Source organism: Saccopteryx leptura, chromosome 10 (assembly GCF_036850995.1).
Source record: "Saccopteryx leptura isolate mSacLep1 chromosome 10, mSacLep1_pri_phased_curated, whole genome shotgun sequence".
Lineage (NCBI taxonomy): Eukaryota > Metazoa > Chordata > Mammalia > Chiroptera > Emballonuridae > Saccopteryx > Saccopteryx leptura.
Genome location: NC_089512.1, coordinates 4,772,666 through 4,791,703, shown reverse-complemented (window position 1 = coordinate 4,791,703; position 19,038 = coordinate 4,772,666). Strand labels below are relative to the sequence as shown.

At 59.8% G+C, this 19,038-nt stretch overlaps 1 protein-coding gene across 1 annotated transcript in view; it reads right to left on the bottom strand.

Moving 5' to 3' along the window:
• Positions 1-18,569, bottom strand: part of POC1A (POC1 centriolar protein A) — a 63,536-nt gene extending 44,967 nt beyond the window's left edge. The window contains exons 1-7 of the mRNA XM_066351328.1: positions 18,340-18,569; positions 14,542-14,626; positions 13,481-13,652; positions 12,928-13,107; positions 10,701-10,808; positions 9,241-9,356; positions 1,486-1,619 (exon numbers count right to left, since the gene is read on the bottom strand). Coding sequence (XP_066207425.1) covers positions 1,486-1,619; positions 9,241-9,356; positions 10,701-10,808; positions 12,928-13,107; positions 13,481-13,652; positions 14,542-14,626; positions 18,340-18,357 — 813 coding nt within the window. The 5' untranslated portion in view covers positions 18,358-18,569. The remainder of the gene's footprint in view (positions 1-1,485; positions 1,620-9,240; positions 9,357-10,700; positions 10,809-12,927; positions 13,108-13,480; positions 13,653-14,541; positions 14,627-18,339) is intronic.
• Positions 18,570-19,038: the final 469 nt, after the last annotated feature.

Here is a 19,038-nt window from a genome sequence, read left to right as displayed (position 1 = left end):
CTGCAGGGCCGCTGTTCAGAGCCTTCACAGGACAGAAGAGGCCAGACCCCGAGCGCAAGTGTTCCCCGGCTGCCGCTGTTCAGAGCCCTCACAGGACAGAAGAGGCCAGACCCCGAGCGCAAGCGTTCCCCGGCTGCGGGCCCGCTGTTCAGAGCCCTCACAGGACAGAAGAGGCCAGACCCCGAGCGCAAGTGTTCCCCGGCTGCCGCTGTTCAGAGCCCTCACAGGACAGAAGAGGCCAGACCCCGAGCGCAAGTGTTCCCCGGCTGCCGCTGTTCAGAGCCCTCACAGGACAGAAGAGGCCAGACCCCGAGCGCAAGTGTTCCCCGGCTGCCGCTGTTCAGAGCCTTCACAGGACAGAAGAGGCCCTGGGGACCACTTCCACGCACGTCTGCACGCTGTGTCTGTGTACAGCTTTTTCTTTCTTTTCGTGGGAAGCAGGAAAGGCAGCAGTCATGTGGTTTTCAAATGCCCTCCTGGCTGTGAGACCCAAAACTGGTTACACGAGACTAAATCACTGAGACCTGCCAAAGAGCCAACCGAGAGGGCTCCCAGCAAGCTCACCACAGAAGCAGCCACCCAGAGCAGCGCAGTATCTGCACCTACACGTGCCGGCCACTGGGGAGCAGGCCCACGGTCCTGCACACGGGCGTGTCTGACAGGGAGGACAAGGGGTCCCCACAGCCGAGGGCAGCAAGTGGTCTCCAGGTCCCAAGAAAGCAGAAAAAAGGGCCCATGCCTCACCCCAAGCCATAGCCGATGGCCCCCTGTGTCCTGAGTCTGATGGCAGTGGCTTCAGAGAGCCCTGGGCTAGATACCTCACACCTGGCTGTTGGCCCAAGCTACATGAGCCCCCAGGGCCTCTCAGCCCTCAAGAATCCCCCCATCCTGCCTGCCTCCTGCTAGCCGGAGGGGAAGGGGCCAGCTGAAAGGCCCCAGGTGGGTGTGGCGACCCTAAGAGGAACCACTGGGCCGCACGCCCTAGAGGGGACAGGCCACGCCCAGGCCAGCTGCTGGGCAGAACAGCGGCTGCCCCCACAGAGCCCCGACCTGGTGGAGGACCACACACGTGAAGAACTGCCCTCCCGCTGCTGTCTGAGTCCCCGAGGGCAGCAGTGTCTGCAGAGCCCCAGGACACACCCAGGCCACTCAGGGCATGGGTCCAGGCCTCCACTCCAGCGGGCCCCTGGGACAGGCAGCACTTAGCCCGGGGGTTCCAACATCTGCCCCCTCGCATCTGCCCTCCTACTCGAATGAACTTGTGGAGGCCCTTCTGAGCTGCAGGGCTAGGCCCAGCACTGATAAAGGTCACGGGTCTGGTTCGGGGTACAAACCTGTTTCTGCATGTCACCCCACTGTCCAGGCACAGGGGACACAGAGCACCCCAGTGGGCTCTGAGGGCAGGGCTGCCTTAGGGGAACCTAGCCCTGCCAGGGCCTTGATCCACCCCCCCACCTCCTGTGCCACACATGCTGCCATCCTCACCTGGTGCCCATGGAGTGTGTAGAGCAGCCGGCCCTCCATGAGATCCAGGATCTTCAGGGTTGAGTCACTGGACGCCGTGACCAGATAGTTTCCCGATGGGTGGAAGGAGAGGGCGTTCACCGCCGCGCTGTGCACTGGAGAAGAGACGGCACTCAGGCGCTGGAGGGAGGCCCCAGGGGCCACCCCTCAGAGGAACTGTGCGGAGCCCCACAAGAATGTCCCAGGACAGCAGAACGATTCTAGGGCAAGAGGGCATCCGGGCAGCGGGAGCCCGTGTGGCTGGCCAGGGGGCGGGGGCTCCACCCTCACCACCACCACAGAGGGAGCAGAGTGCTCCAACATGATGCTGGCTCCCACTGGCTGCCTTAGGGCACCCAGTTGGGAAGCAGACCCTAGAAATGCCACCTGATGCCCCTGCCCACAGGAGCAGGTGTAGGGCAGCGAGTGAAGAGCTGAGACATGCTCTGGGAGCCAGCTGGGCGGCCAGGCCCCTCAGTGGCCACCTGTGGCCTTGACCCAGCACCCTCACGCTGTGAGCCTGTGTCCTGCACCACAGCACTCACAAGTTAGGGGCACTGCGGGCATGCGACCAGGTCAAGCCTGGGAGGCTTTAAGGAGTGGCCCTCCGATGTCCTTCTCCACTGTCCCCAATGTTCCCCTCCAGGTCCACTCGATCCACTCAGCAGCTCCAGCCCATCCGTGACTGCCTCCTCCCCGTCCCCAGCACAGTCCCCACCGTCCATCCTGGCCTCCCTCGCTTCCCAGCCTGTGGGCTCCCCAGCGGGAGGACCTTTCACCCCTGGTTCCCCACGGGCCCGGGAGACTCGCCCACCCCTCCCGACCTTGAAGCTCACTGCTCAGTCACCTCCTCAAGGATGACTCCCCAACCTCTCCGTGCGGGCCGCCCACATGCTCATCTCTGCTCAACGCCCTGTCCACAGCACGGGGTTTTCCATTTCAGTGCAGCCCTTTGATTCAAGACTGGGTCCCCACGAGACCATGTGTTCCATCAGGCAGGGGCTGTGTTGGGTCCTTGGCTCCCGGCTCAGTGCCTGACACTCACTGGGACTCAGGAAGCGGTTGGTGAGTGGGAGAGTTGGGCCCAGGCCGGCCACAAGGAGACAGTAACATGTGGACCAGCTTTTTAGGAAAACCCTGGTGCCTTTGCACCATTACCAGAGGCCTGGTGAGGGAAACCAGCTGAACTAAGATGACCACGACCCTTCCAAGTCAGAACTGCCACAAAGGAACAGCCAATTCAAAAACCCACCCTCCTGCGGGCAGAGCCATCTGCAGGGCCCCTGCTGGAGCAGTAAGCACACAGCACGCCAGGCCCTCAGCAGAGCTCTGGGGCCACTGCGTCTCAGACACCAGCGGGCTGTTATGCTGATGTCCCTGCAGCCGGCAGGGTGCAAAAACAGGTGCCTAAGCACACTTGGGAAGGCAGCCAGGGCTTTGTAAGACGATCCTCACATCTGGACACTAACTCAAGGTCGTGGGGGCAGGGAGAGCAGAGGAATAAAGCTACCCCAACTCCCGCAGGAACTGACAGGCACCAGCCACAAGCTGTAGCAGAATGTGACCATCACTAACCACACGAGGGGGGACGTCCACGTGTGTGGGCCCAGAGAGGGAGCTGGGGTTATCTCCATGGAGGACAGCAATAGAGGGACTTTTCATTTTCACTCGGCACACTTCCGGAGTATATATTTTAAACATCAGGACAGTCACTAGGATGGCACACCTGGTCAAATGATAAGTGAGCCCCTCACGTCCGGGAGGCAGGAGACCCAGGTCCAGCCCAGCGTGGTCCTGCAGGCACTGCAGGCATTGCATCTGCAGGCTGAGAGCCAGGGCCCCGCACGTGCACCTGAGGGCCGCTATGCTCCCCAGACAGTGCCATGCAGTGGGCGGCAGGGGGCAGAAGCACTGAGATCCCCCCAGGAGTCCTGTCCACCCTCGACCTCTCGGCCCCACTGCAGGACCACCCTGAGAGGCAGCCTGCCCTGTGTCTACCTCCCCGTGTCCCAACCCCTTTAGATGCCACTCCCAGGACATCTGCTCAGGCCTGGAGAAGGGCACAGGTCTTGTCCGGCAGCCCCTGGAGCCTGCAACAGGATGAATGCTCCCCGCCCCACCTGAGACCGTGCTGGCAAAGGAGCAGCGGGACAGGTGACTGGATCCGGGAGCCCAGGGCGCCCCAGCACCTCCATGACAGTGGGGTCAGGGCATGGACACCATGCCAGGGCCTCCCACCTGGTTCAGCTACCCCGGAAAGGAACATCCCCTAGGAAGGGCACCACTAGCCCCTTCCACTATAAATGGCAGGAATATCAGAAACCTCTTGGCCAGGAGTGGGGGAGGACATCTGGAATTGTTACTCTAGAAGAGAGCTCAGCCTGTCACGCCAGGATTGGGAACGACGCCCCAGACAAGAGGACCCGCCGGCCTCTCCCGCCTGCTCTTCTGCCTGGGACAGCCTCTCCTGGTCTGGACCTGGTCTGGAGAGGTGGTACGGCCATCAGAGGAGGCCTCACTGGAAGAACCACTCCTGCACAGCAACCCGCCGCAGAGGCTTAGCCAGCCCCAGGGGTGAGTCTCTCAGCATGAAGCCTAAGTAGTGATGCCCACAAACAATCCATTTCTCATTCTCATCAAGCCCAGAGCTGCAGGCCCTCTTGGCTCCATGGCAGGTGTCAGCAGAAGTGGATGGCAGGCTGCTATTTGGGGACAGCTCTGGACTACTGGCTGTTATCCCCTGGCCTTCATCTCTACCCCAGACAGGACTCCCTACTCAGGATCAAAGATACACCAACGTCAGGATTCTCCAGGTTACCGGGGCCGAGAGAGGGCAGAAGCGAGGCCACTGCAGACCCTGCCCCAAGCACCAGGAACTGGTACCCACACCCACTCTGCCCACCCAGCTCTGCATATAGGAGCCTTCCGCAAACCCAGCCCGCTGCCCACTGGCTCCAAACTGGCCAAGGGGCCCAGAGAAACCTCAGGGCCTGGCAGGAGGTGCTTTCTGGTGCAGGCCACACCCCACTACCAGCACCACGGGCACGGCAGCCTTCACCCAAGGCGGCTTCTCATGGTGAGCAAATGGCACTGCCCGTGCCCCACAGCTCTGGTCCCAGCAGCAAAGGACACTCCGGACATTCCTCTCCGTGAATATCACACCAACACCATGCAGGCCTGGTGGGAAAGGGCCAGCAAGCTGGCCAAATCAGGTGGACAGTGACTGCCTTCTGGTCAACCCCTCTGGTCTCAAAATGTCACAGAGTGCAGGCCTGCCCTGCTGGCTGCACAGCTATGTTAGAACCCTCTGTGACTACGGCTGGGCAGGTGGGGCCCGGGGTCTGCTGAGGCCCAGTGGACAGAGAACCTGGGACTGAGCTCTAGCTGGAGCTTCTGGTGAGCGCCAAGCCCTCTGGGACTGAGCAAGTCAATGAGAAAGCAACATGGTGCAAGGAGCACAGTGTGGGATGGTGGACAGACGCCAGAACTGGGGGCCCGGAGTCGGAGACCCAGATTCGCAGCTTCCTGCTGCAGGACTGTGGGCAGCCTCACACTACCCCTCTGTGAAATGGGCAGCAGCCCTTTCTTGCTGATCATCCTGACCTGTTGCTGGATGACAGAGCCGCATGCCTGGAAACCAAAGGCACGCCGCGGCTCTGGGATGGGACCACTGCGCAGACGTCTGAACAGCTTGGTGTGGGCTCAGAGCACATGGAGCCAAGCTCACCCCGCGGGACGGGAGGGTGCTTCCCGGGCTCGGGCAGCTCCGCCTACTCGCCCTACTGAGCTGGGAAATCAGAGCTGCTCCCTCCTGTGATCAGCCAGAGTGTGACTCCCTGGGGGAGACAATGGCACCAGCTGCCTGCTGTGGCCCAGTGACTCCAACCACCCACCACGGACCAGGCGGTGCCCTCCACAGAGGACGGCCACGGGCAGCTGGCGGCACACCACAGTATCATGCACCAGTTCTCTCAGCAGAGCCCAACAACCTCATGTACCCAAAGCCCACTCAGAGTGCCTGGTGTCTACCCAAAGTCACAGGGGAAACACTAGATGCCAGCCCTCAGGGATCAGCCTCCAAACAGACGCCCTGCCCCTCCGCAGGTGGGGGAGCCTGCAGGGAGAAGGTTCTCTCTCGGAGCTCTCTAGGGGGCTGGTGGGCCAGAGCAGACCTGACTGGGTCCCCCCAACTGGCAGGCTCTCCTGGAGCCCCAAAGGGGGGCCTCAGGCGGTGGGATGGGCCTGCTGCCTCGTGAACACCCACCACGTGCCCTGCTTTGGGCAGGGAGCGCTGCGGGAAGGCGGTTGTCTATGGGACACTCCAAGCCCCCTGACGCCTCTGGTCTGCAGTAAGGGTGGCTTAGAACAAGACACTGCAGGCTCACTGAGGAGCTGTCACAAGAAGGAAGGACAGCAGCTAAAACAGACTGGAATCTCTCCCTGAAGGCTCAGGTCCCCTGAGGACTCGGTCCCCGGTGCCATCTGAGTCCCGACCCACCGCAAGCCTGCTCCCTCAGGGACCCCAGGGACCTTCCGCAGCACCCTCCACTCTACGGCTGTGTCACCCCCTCCTGACAGCCCTGCTCCAGATCCCCTCTCCTTCACCCCCTGGCTTTGCCCTCCTCAACCCTCTCTTGCCGGGAGAGGGACTCGCACCCTCCTTCTGGTGGCTTTGTGGGCCTTTCCTTCCAGGGCCCCTCCATCTCAGCGACCCAGGATTGGTCTCGGCCCCTCTCACGCCCTAGACCCCTGGCCCAGCGGGTCCCGCCCACAGCATCAGCGCTGCCTGCGCTCCGGGCTCCGGACTCAGGCCCTGGTCTCCCCCACCGGAGGCTGAGGCTCGGCCCTCCCGCGAACACCTGCAAGGCAGGGCAGCCCACCCACCTCGGCACTCGTCACTGTCACTTGGGTTTGCTGCTCCTCACACAAGTGGCTCTCGGCCCTGCTGTCCCCATATGCCCCCATCCCTCTGCTCCTCAAGTGACCAGGCCGTCTCAGCACTGCCAGCCAGCCTGCATTTTTGGAAACTGGGCCAGAGCATGGCATTCACGGCCCCTCCAACAGGTACCCGCTGCTGCACCTCACCAATGCCAGGGCAGGCTCCGACACCTCCAAGGTGGGCCTGGCCCCTCCAACCAACCTCCAGCTCTGTGCTGTAGTCCTCAGGAACCCCATGAGGACGGACTGTTACCACCCCCTCCACAGACAGGAAACAGCCTATGCGCCCCCCACCTTTCCCCATCCTGACCCATGTGCTTCTCCCCCCACCCCCACCCTGGCCCATGTACCCCCCACCTCCCTGTCCTGACCCATACGCTCCTCCCCCACCTCCCTGTCCTGACCCATAAGCTCCTCCCCCCACCTTTCCCCATCCTGACCCATGCGCCCCCACCTCCCTGTCCTGACCCATACACTCCTCCCCCCACCTTTCCCCATCCTGACCCATGCGCCCCCCACCTCCCTCTCCTGACCCATACACTCCTCCCCCCACCTTTCCCCATCCTGACCCATGCGCTCCTCCCCCCACCCCCGCCCTGACCCCATGCACCCCCCACCTATCCCAGTCCACCTTCCCCAATCTCCAATTCAGGGCTGGAGCAGAAAGGCCTCTAAGCCTGGAGGAGGGGAGAGAGAGGCATGGTCTTCAAGTAGAGGGTAGACCCCACTGCAGCTGTTCTAGAAGCCTCTGAAGCAAACACCATCAGTGACAAACCCCGTGGCTGGCCCCTGCCACCTGGTGGCGGCGTAGGGTACTGCAGGAACTGACACACTGCCTGGCCTTGCACACCGGGACTGCACCATGGCACCCTCTTTATTGTCACTAGCCCTGCACCTGGTTCCCGCTGTGTCCAGGCACTCTAAGAGCTTTCACATGAACCAGTACCCTCCCAACACCAGCCATGAGACAGGCCTACCACTGTCCCGGGAAGCCCAGAGCGGGTAAGTGACCCACCCAACGTCACCCAGCTAGGGAACTGACGCTGGCCGCAGGGTCCACCCTCCACTATGTGCTTTTCCTTTCTTTTCTACTTTTCCACTTGGAAATGGAATTTAATGGGGCGATGCTGGTGCGCAGGAACACAGAGGTTTCCGGTACATATCTCCACGGCACACGAACTGCTCACTACACTCTGTGCCCATCACCTAAAGTCAACTACTTTCACTGTATAATTGGGCCCTTTCTACTGCCCTCCCAACCTCCCCATAACCACTCCACTGTTGTTTATACCCACGGATCTGTTTCATAGCACACCAAGTGCGAAGTCATATAGCTCTTAGTGTCTTCTGGTTTACCTATTGAGCTCAGCACAATGCTGTCACAGCCCACCCGTGCTGTCACCCACGGCCGTGTTCCACCGTGTCTCATGGCTGACTACTTTCCACCGGACACGTGCACCATGTCCCACCACAAGCTGTTCACGACCACCCGCTCCTCCTTCTCGGGAGGCTGGGCACTTGGGTTCCCGCAAGGAAATGCGGTCTTCACGCATCTAAGAGGGGCTGGGGAGGGCTTGTGGGCCTGGGGAGAGCTCTGAGCACTGGGCCCGCACCTTTGTCCAGACATGTCCTGCCGTCAGTCCCAGGGCAGCAGGCACAGTTCTCCCAGAGACCCCAGCTCTGCCCCTGCCCTGCCCTGCCCTGCCTCAACCCCGGGCCCACAGGCCTGCCGACCCGTTCTGCCCCCCGCCCAACTCCCAGCCCCACAGCTGGTGACTCAGGGCTCTGCCCAGTCACACCTGCTCTCAGGTCGGCTCCACACCCAGCACCTTCAGCTGTCTCATCCTGATCACACCCAAGTCTGCCCCACCACCCACCTGGACCTGACTCCAGCCGTGTAAATTACCCGCCGCCCAGCCCTGCAAGGGCTACAATTAAATAAGAGGACACAGCCTGACCAGGCGGTGGTACAGTGGATAGAGCGTTGGACTGGGATGCGGAGGACTCAGGTTCAAGACCCCAAGGTCGCCAGCTTGGAGCGCGAGCTCATCGGGTTTGAACAAGGCTCACCATATTGAGCCCAAGGTCGCTGGCTCCAGCAAGGGGTCACTCGGTCTGCTATAGCCACCTGGTCAAGGCACATATGAGAAATCAACCAATGAACTAAGGAACCACAACAAAGAATGGATGCTTCTCGTCTCTCTCCCTTCCTGTCTGTCTGTCCCTATCTGTCCTTCTGACTCTCTGTCTCTGCCACAAATAAATAAATGAACACAGACCCAGGGCTGGATCCTGAGCCTAGACCCAAGCTCAACGACCCTCCACATATGGCTCATGGCTCCTCATCTGTGGAAGAAACCATGGCACCAGAGGTAGCCAATGTCTCTCCAAGACTGAACTCTTTGGACAGACCTAAGGTCAACAGTTGTTGCCTTGGCCCTGGAAGGCAGGGACTCCGTTACAAGGGAAGGTAAGTGGCACAGGCAGTCCCTGAGAGGTGCCCCTTAAAAGGAGCCCTGACCATCAAGGGCCCCCCACCTGGCCCTGCAGGATACATGTGACTCTGCCACTCATAAGTGGACACAAAAAGCTTAGTGGACACCAGGCTGCACCATGCTCCATCCCCTGGCTAAGGATCCCAGCAGGACAGCCACCACAGACGAACTGCCCCTGGAGATCCCAAAAGACCCGGGGTTCCTCCCCACCGACCAGGGCTCTGCTCAGGCCCCTCTGAGCCCCGCAGCGACGTGCCAGACGCCAGGTGCCCCAGGGCCAGCGTGGCTGCTCGTGGACACTCACGCTGGTAGTGCTGCAGGAGCCGGTGAGTCCGCACGTCCCACACCTTCACCGTGTTGTCCATGCCGGCGGCGGCGATGCATGTGCCGCTGGGGTGGAAGTCCACGTAGTTGACAAAGCTGGAGAGACAGGGCCACCACATGCTGCGGGAGAGCTGCACTGGCTCAGCACAGACCCGACACCCAGCACCGTCCCGGGAGACCTGCACTGACTCAGCACAGACCCGACACCCAGCACCGTCCCGGGAGAGCTGCACTGGCTCAGCACAGACCCGACACCCAGCACCGTCCCGGGAGAGCTGCACTGGCTCAGCACAGACCCGACACCCAGCACCGTCCCGGGAGAGCTGCACTGGCTCAGCACAGACCCGACACCCAGCACCGTCCCGGGAGAGCTGCACTGGCTCAGCACAGACCCGACACCCAGCACCGTCCCGGGAGAGCTGCACTGGCTCAGCACAGACCCGACACCCAGCACCGTCCCGGGAGAGCTGCACTGACTCAGCACAGACCCGACACCCAGCACCGTCCCGGGAGAGCTGCACTGGCTCAGCACAGACCCGACACCCAGCACCGTCCCGGGAGAGCTGCACTGACTCAGCACAGACCCAACACCCAGCACCGTCCCGGGAGAGCTGCACTGGCTCAGCACAGACCCGACACCCAGCACCGTCCCATCTTGCATCTGCTCACGCTGTCCCAGAATGCTCCACCCCACCGTCTTTGGAGCAGCTGGCTGAGGGAGAGCAAGGAGGAGCAGGTGACAGCAGTGGCTGCAGTGACCCTAGCTGGACTTAGCAGCAAGGAAGGCCCAGCATCAACTTCTAAATACAAATAGAGAAAACAGTCTTCAGGCCCAAGGTCAGCCGCTGCTTGGGGCTGACTGAGTCCCAGTTGATGCCCTACCCCGGGCTCGAGGCAGGCAGGCCAGCCTCCAGAGGCCCAGACACGGAGGGCAGCAGCGCCCTGGGGCCCTGGACGCACCCATGCGGGGCAACCAGGCTGGCGCTGGCCAGCTCTCAGGAGGGGCCGTGACTGAGTGGGGCAGAAGCCAGGGTTCATCTAGAAACCCAGAACAGGCGAGTCCCTGCTCAGACGCAGGCCCCGCCCCTCCTGACGACACAGCACGGCGAACAGCCAGTCACTGCCCGCTACAAGGCCGTGATGCGCCTTTCACTCATAAAGCCACCCCCACAGATAGCACACCGACAATGCTTTTGGAATCTGGGTTCAAATGCTTTCAGACAGACATGTTACAATTCTGACAGCCAGAAAGTAAAGGGGAAAGAGAGGCTGCACAAATCACATGCCTTGAAGTCAAGCGCTCCCCTTATTTGTGGGAAGGGAGACAGAGCGGCAGAAACGTGGCCGACGGCCCCGCCGCCGCCGCCACTCGGGCCTCCACCAGCCCAGGTCCGTCATTTTCTTAGGCACCTGCAGGCAGAGGACCATGCAGGGACTCACCTGCCGTGCTCGCAGTACGAGTGGACACACTCCCGACTGGTCTTGTCCCACAGCTTGACAGTCTTGTCGTCACTGGCGGACACGATGAGCCGCCCGTCAGGGGAGAACCTAAATCAGGCAGGCACGAGTGACGCCACAGACGGCCGGTGTCACTGGTGCCACACACCACCTCCCGCAGCCACCCTCCTGCACTGCCCAGTATCTGTGCCCAGGGACCAGTGGGGCTACACGCACGCCCTGATCTGGCCCTGTGGGCAGGTGGCTTCCACTCCGTGGGGCGGGGCGGGCGCGGGAGGCCCCGGCACCTCTTGTGGGACAGGGCGATACTCATGGAGCCATCAGCATTCAGGGGGCCTAAAGCACCACCCGTCCCAGGTCCCAAGCATACACATGATGCTGAGCATGGCTCAGCAACACCACCTGCCAACAAGGAGAAGGTCCTGGGACCCCACCATGAAGCCAGTGCAGGCTCAACACGCGTCTGCTGGACCAGCCACTCCTGTTTTCAGGAGCCTGGTCCGGAGGCCTCTCAGAGCAATCAAGGACCTCCCAGGACCAAGGAACGGGTGCCCTGGTGTACACATAACATGCACGGGGTCCCCAGAAGAACACAGCCAGTCCCCGACCTCTGATTCCCATGGTTTCGTGTGCCCAGACACCCCCAACCTCTTCCACTGGAGCAGAGATTTGACAGGTGAGATCTCTGTAGAAAGGACAGAAAATGCCCTGATGAGCTGGCTCAGTGGTAGAGTGTGAGCCCGGCATGTGAATGTCTGGGGTTCGATTCCTGGTCAGGGCACACAGGAAAAGCAACCACCTGCTTCTCCACCCTTCCCCCTCGCCCTTCTCTCTCTCTTTGTCCCTCCTGCGGCCATGGCTTGATTGGTTCAAGCACATCAGTCCAGACACTAAGGATGGCTCTGTGGAGCCTCCACCTCAGGTGCTAAAAACAGCTCAGTTGCAAGCGTGGCCCCAGATGGGCAGAGCATCAGCCCCAGATGGAGGTTGCCTGGTGGATCCCAGCTGGGGTGCATGAGGGAATCAGACTAGCTCCTTCCTCTCACTTGGAAAAGAAGGGAAAAAAATTAAATTAAAAACTAAAAGGACAGAAAATGCTGGAAGTAGACACATCTGTCTGCAATTCCTGGACCATGAAAGGTTCTGTGGGCCACCCCACTCCCACAGCACTGCCCCCTACACCAGAGGGAGAGCCAGCCTCCAGACCAGCGCCCTCAGAAGCCTGGGCCCTACCTGGCAGTCCTGGAGCAAAGTCAAGCTGAGGAACAGAACACACCAGCAGAAAGTAGGCAAGCTTAGTGCCAGACTCAGGTCAACCCAGCTCTGCCACCTCCCACTGTGCCCTGGGGCAAGACACTGCCCTGTTCTGAGCCTCGGAGTCCTCACCCAGAGCGGGAGTGACACCACCCACTCGCAGGACTCCCAGGAGGAATCAGCAGGGAATGGAGGCAGGCAGCACGGACACTATTGTTGTTGTTGCTATAAGTGGCCCTGCTGTCCACCTCAGGCTGTGCGGGCACAGGTGAGGTCACTGTGGCTGGCATGGGATCACTTACTTGGCACGCATTAGCTCAGTGAGGCTTCTCAATAGTTTATCCTGGAGAAGCTCTTACTGTTCTCATTTCCCAGACGAAAAAGATTAAAGAGTGGCTACCCTGCTCAAGGTCCTGCCGCTGACCCCGGCAGCCCCTCTGCACCCGCCCCCAGGCCCCTCCGGGGGTTGCGGGCAGGACGCTCACCTGGCACAGCGGACCCAGCTGATGTGCTGGACCCCCGGCAGCCCCTCTGCGCCCGCCCCCAGGCCCCTCCGGGGGTTGCGGGCAGGACGCTCACCTGGCACAGCGGACCCAGCTGATGTGCTGGACCCCCGGCAGCCCCTCTGCGCCCGCCCCCAGGCCCCTCCGGGGGTTGCGGGCAGAGCACTGACCTGGCACAGCGGACCCAGCTGATGTGCTGGACCCCCGGCAGCCCCTCTGCGCCCGCCCCCAGGCCCCTCCGGGGGTTGCGGGCAGGACGCTCACCTGGCACAGCGGACCCAGCTGATGTGCTGGACCCCCGGCAGCCCCTCTGCGCCCGCCCCCAGGCCCCTCCGGGGGTTGCGGGCAGAGCACTGACCTGGCACAGCGGACCCAGCTGATGTGCTGGACCCCCGGCAGCCCCTCTGCGCCTGCCCCCAGGCCCCTCCGGGGGTTGCGGGCAGGACGCTCACCTGGCACAGCGGACCCAGTTGATGTGCTGGCTCAGGGAGAACAGGAATTTCTGGCGATGAGTCGACCACACCTTAACTGTCTTGTCATCAGAGGCTGTCACGAGGGACTGGCCATCGCTGCAGAAATGGACGCTCCTCACTGTGGCCGTGTGGGCACGAAACACCGTTGACTCGCCTTTGCTGTGGGGAGAGGCATCCAGAGTCAGTGACACAAGAGCCCACGAGCACGTGAAAGCTCTCCCCACCCCCGGAGCCCTTTCCCACGTCCATCCAGGCCTGAGTGTCCAGGGTCTCCTCCTTGGAGCAGAGCCCCGTCACCCACATGCGGGCAGCAGCGGGCACATCTCTTCCAGGAGGGCAGAGGTCAGCCCCGAATTCCTCTCCTGACTCTGATGGGAAGGCCCCAACTGAAGTCTTAGCTCCTGGTGGCACCTCCCGGGGGTGGGGGGATGTCCTACTGTGACCAGTCCAGAGACACGTGCGGACCCTGGTGGGAACAGCGCTGGTCCCAGGGCCCCAGAGTCAGACAAGCGCCTCGAAGTCTATAACTCACACATTGGGTACCCAGATGCGGACGGTTTTGTCACGGGAGCCTGAAGCCAGCAGGTGTCCAGAAGGGGAGAAGTTCACAGAGGTGACAGCGTCCTTGTGGCCCGCAAAGCGGTAGGCACGCGACTGGGGCTTCATGTGCCAGACCATGAGGCACGAGTCCATGGAGCCGCTGGCTGAGGAGAGTGGGCACTGTGACTTCGGCTGCAGCAGCCTCGAGTCCCCCCGGGACCTCGGGAGGACGGGGACAGGAGCAGCCGAACGGGCCACACTCCAGAGAATGCTGACCCGGAGTCTGAAGCAGGTCCACGTGGGAACCAGACCAAGAGATGCCCTTCGTGGCCAGGCCCCTGCGCTGGAACCCAGGGGGCCCCTGAGAAAACCCATCTCCCATCGGGCCCAGGTCTCCCAGACACACCCTCCCAACACCGGGGAGCCAGCCCAACCCAAACGGCTTGTACCACTCAGATGCCTAGAGGAGGTCCCCAAAACGGACCAAAAATCATTTGTTTCCGTTTAACCTAAAGTGCCACAGGGCCAACAGCCTCTGGCAGGGGACCGTGGCCGTAAGATGAAGGGGAAATCTCACCCATAGAAAGAAGGAAGCCACACCCATGACAGGTGTGTATGAAACCCGGGCGGCCAAGCGCGGGGACACAGGGCGGTGGGCCCTGCTCCACGCCCTTCTCTCAGGTAGGCACCTCCCACCAGGCATGCCCGTGCTACTGCGGACAACGGACAACGAGTCATGGCGGCCTGGGGAAAAGGAAGCCAGACCCAGGAACTGTCTGTCTGGGGAGCTCAGGAAAAACCCCAGAATCTGGTCTCACCCTCAAAGGCTGTGTGGACTTAGGAAGGCCCCAACCTCCCTGAACCTCACACTGTCCCTGCATGTAGAATGGAGCCCACAAAGCCCGTTGAGCCGGCTGCAGGAAGCAAGGTACAGGTCTAGAAAGAGCACATGGGTCCCCACAGCGTCCTGTTCTCCGACACACGACACCTCCGGGGGAAGCCTGGCCTTCTCCGCTCATGAACTAGTGCTTAACGCAAGAGGCCGCCTCTTACCCAAATGCTTCGTGTTGAGACTGAAGTCCACACAGGTAACTGCATCTCGGTGGCCCTTAAAATGCCTCTCCAGCGAGGGGTCCTCCTGGGGGAGACCAGGGTCAAATGTGTGAAAGCTGGATGAGGATGAGGATGAGGCTTTCGAGGCTTTCCCAGGGCCCAAACCCTTTAAAATGGTTGCAGCATGATCTCGCACCGAGAAAACCTTAAGAAACCCACTAAAAGATGGTTAAAACTAATAAATTCAGCAGAGTTGTAGAATATCAACTCAGTATACAAAAGTCAACTGTATTTTTGTACTCCAGCAATGAACAATCTGAAAAGAGTCAGGTAACAATCCCATTTGTGATATATATATATATATATATATATATATATATATATATATATATTTTTTTTTTTTTTTTTTTTGTATTTTTCTGAAGCTGGAAACGGGGAGAGACAGTCAGACAGACTCCCGCATGCGCCCGACCGGGATCCACCCGGCACGCCCACCAGGGGGCGACACTCTGCCCACCAGGGGGCGATGCTCTGCCCCCCCCCCCCCCGGGGCGTCGCTCTGTTGCGACCAGAGCCACTCCAGCGCCTGAGGCAGAGGCCAAGGAGCAATCCCCAGCGCCCGGGCCATCTTTGCTCCAATGGAGCCTTGGCTGCGGGTGGGGAAGAGAGAGACAGAGAGGAAGGAGGGGGGGGTGGAGAAGCAGATGGGCGCTTCTCCTGTGTGCCCTGGCCGGGAATCGAACCCGGGACTTCTGCACGCCAGGCCGACGCTCTACCACTGAGCCAACCGGCCAGGGCTCTTGATATATTTTTTAAAATATAAAATAGGAATTTTTTTTTTTTTTGTATTTTTCTGAAGCTGGAAACGGGGAGAGACCGTCAGACAGACTCCCGCATGCGCCCGACCAGGATCCACCCGGCACGCCCACCAGGGGCGACGCTCTGCCCACCAGGGGGCGATGCTCTATTGCGACCAGAGCCACTCTAGCGCCTGGGGCAGAGGCCAAGGAGCCATCCCCAGCACCAGCACCCGGGCCATCTTTGCTCCAATGGAGCCTCGCTGCGGGAGGGGAAGAGAGAGACAGAGAGGAAGGAGAGGGGGAGGGGTGGAGAAGCAGATGGGCGCTTCTCCTGTGTGCCCTGGCCAGGAATTGAACCCGGGACCCCTTGCACGCCAGGCCGACGCTCTACCACTGAGCCAACCGGCCAGGGCCTAAAATAGGAATATTTATTGAAAGCATAAAGCTACATCCAGTGAAAACAACAAACCACCACTGAAAGATATTTAGAAAGAACAAGAAAAATGGAAAGACAGCCCATGTGCATAGTTTGGAAAACCTGAAATTTTTATGGTGTGCTACACCCCAAATTGTTCTACAGATTCAAACTAATCCCTATGAATATCCCAGGGGCCTTTTTTTTTTCCCAGAAATTGACAAACTGATCCTAAAATTCATATTTAGAAGGTGAAACAGCCAGAATAGACAAAAATTTTTTTAATCTTTTAAAAAAGAAATGAAAAGATCAGTGCCACTATAGAAAAGTTTGGTTGTGCCTCAAAAAGTTGAAGTTACTTATCAAATGACCCAGCCACTCGAGGTAAACACTCAAAAGAGTTGGAAACATGTTCACACAACAACCTGTGCACCAATATTCATAGCAGGACTAGTCTTTTTTTTAATATGCAATTTAAAGTTTTTAACGTATTGTGTTGACATGGTTTCAAGTGTCCCACTCAATATAACGCCCTCCACAAACCACATTGTGCCCCTCCATGCAGTACTTGTCTAACAGATAGAGGACAAACCAAATGCCTTCAAAGGAAGAATGGAGCAACAAAAATATTCCACATGATGGAATATTACTCGTCCAGGAAGGTGTGAAGCACCAACATGGGTGAACCTTGGAAACACATTCCTAGTGAAAGAAGCCAGACACAACAGGCCACATTCTGTCCGATCCCGTTTATACAAAATGTCCCCCGGAGGCAAGGACAGAACAGAGAGGACTGTTTGCCAGGGGCTGGGGGAGGGAGGAAAACAGGAAGGAAGGGAAGTGAATGCTTAATAGGCACAGGGGTTTCTGAGTTGACAAAAATGTTCCAGGATTAGACAGTGACAATGGTTGCATGACACTGTGAGGTTACTAACAACCGTTGAATTTTACATCTTTTAAAATGTTGATTTTATTGATTTTAGAGAGAGGAAAGGAGAGCGGGAGGGAGAGAGACAGAAACATCAATGTGTTCCTGTATGCATCCTGACCGGGCATCGCACCAACCTCTGTGCTTCCAGATGATGCGCCAACCAACCAAGCCATCCGGCCAGGGCTGAATCTCACGTATGAAAAAGATGAACTCTAGGATACGTGAGTAATGTCTCAAGTTATTTTTTTTAAGACTGAAGGGGGAAAAAATGGGGGGTTTTGAGCACCCTCATCTCAGGAACCACATCCTGGATGCTCAATCCCAGTGTGAATGGCCAGTGAACCCAAAGGTCAGCCCTGGATAGGCCCCTGGTGGCATCACCGCCATCTCCACACCACCAAGAGTCAGAGAAGCCCTAGATCAAGACCCTGCTTAGGAAGACATGAAGCTCATACCCCAAAGACTACATCCAACAGCTACTCCTGTCTTAGCTTTTGAGGAGTTCAATCCCAGCATGCAAACATCTCCCCTGCCCCAACTACCAGAAACCTCAAAGAAGCATTTTGGGCCTGACCAGGCGGTGGCGCAGTGGATAGAGCGTTGGACTGGGATGTGGAGGCCCCAGGTTCGAAACCCAGAGGTCGCCAGCTTGAGCACGGACGGGCTCACCAGCTTGAGTGCAGGATTGCTGGCTTGAGCAAGGGGTCACTGGCTCAGCGGTAGCCTCCTGATCAAGGCATATATGAGAAATCAATCAATGAACAACTAAGGTGCCGCAACGAAGAATTGATGCTTCTCATCTCTCTCCCTTCCTGTCTGTCCCTCTCTCTGTTACAAAAAAAAAAAAGCATTCTGGGTGCACCAGGGAGCCCAGCAAGGCCACTGCCATCCTACAGAACTGTAACCATTAAAAGGTCTCCAAGGCCCAGTGCCCAGCTCCACCCCCAACACACCTGCCTGGGCTCCCCTTTCAACAGGAGAGGGCGTGGCAGCTGGGGGAGGTACCCCAGCGGAGCAGCAACTGCCTACCTGAGATTCTGGTGGTAACAAGAGTAAGATAACGCCTACCTCTAGGCTCGGTGGGCAGAGGCAAGTTCAGGTCCCACCCCTCACCAGGGACCCCTGAAACCTCCCAACACCCTCTCCCCCAACCCACAGTCTCTGTGGCTCATCTCCCCCAAAGGTGCTTTATATACTGGGGGCGCGGGTGTCTTGCGAGAAGAGCACTAGAATAAGGGGGTCAAAAATGCCCGGGTCCTAACTTGGGCCCCAGGATCAAGTCCACAGATGCCTGAAGGGACCAAAAGGCCACCACCTAGCCTCCTGGACACTCAACCCGCCCAAAAGGCCAGGCAAGTTCGAAACCGCCTCTCCCTCCCCCCCCCCACCAAAAAAAGGGCTGCGGCGTGCTCCCCTCTGGCCCCCGGAGGACCGTTCGTCTCGGTCGCCCGCACAGGGTCGAACACGCAGGGGGCGCTCACTGGGGGCTCCGACCCGGCGCCCCCGGCACAGGCGGTAAACTGAGGCCGCAGAGGACGGGCTCGGACCCGGACTCCCACCCGCGCCCTCGCGGCCAGCGCCCCTACCGGCGCCCAGAGTCGCCACGGGGAGATGGGAGACTAAGGCTCCCGCCGCTGCCCGCAGAGACCTACCGGACAGGGCGCGGCCATGGCGGGGCCGGGGCGCCCCAGGCGCCGGAGGAGTCCGAGGAGGCAGCCGCCGCCGTCGCGGCGCGTTTAGTTTCCGCGCCCCCAACCGCCGCCAATAGCAACGCCGGTCGCGTCCCCGCGACCCGCCCCCCGCGATTAAAGGGGACGCGGCGCCTCGGCTCCTTGCTCTCCGACCGGAAGCAGAGCTGTGGGGCCAGCTCCACGATCTCCGCCCCGACCTTTGCCGGGCCAGGCAGCCTACGGAGCGCGCGGCCAAAGGTCTCCGTCCACCGCCGCTCATCCTCCCTGAGAATTTAGACAGCACTGGGTGAGGGGGTTGCCCCACCCGCCCGAAACCCCGCAGCCAAGATGGTGGGCTTAGCCTTCTGGGAAATGCAGTTCCAAGACGGGCCGGCACCTTGCGTCTGGAGGAAGGTGGAACTACATTTCCCAAGATGCCTTGAGGGCGGGAGGGAGCCCAGGATTAACTACCCCGGCAAAAGCGTTAGGAATCCCGGAAGAGAGTCCTTGTATGTTGGTCCTCTTCAAGATCAGTACCTTATTAAGAGACGGTTCTTTCAGAAATTCTTTAAATAGTTCGCTCTTCCCAACGCCCTTAAAATGAGTGAAGACTTTAAAAGAAAACCCACTAGTGGGGCGCGCTCCCAGAAGGCAGAGCTTTCCCCTCCTCCTTCCCCTCTT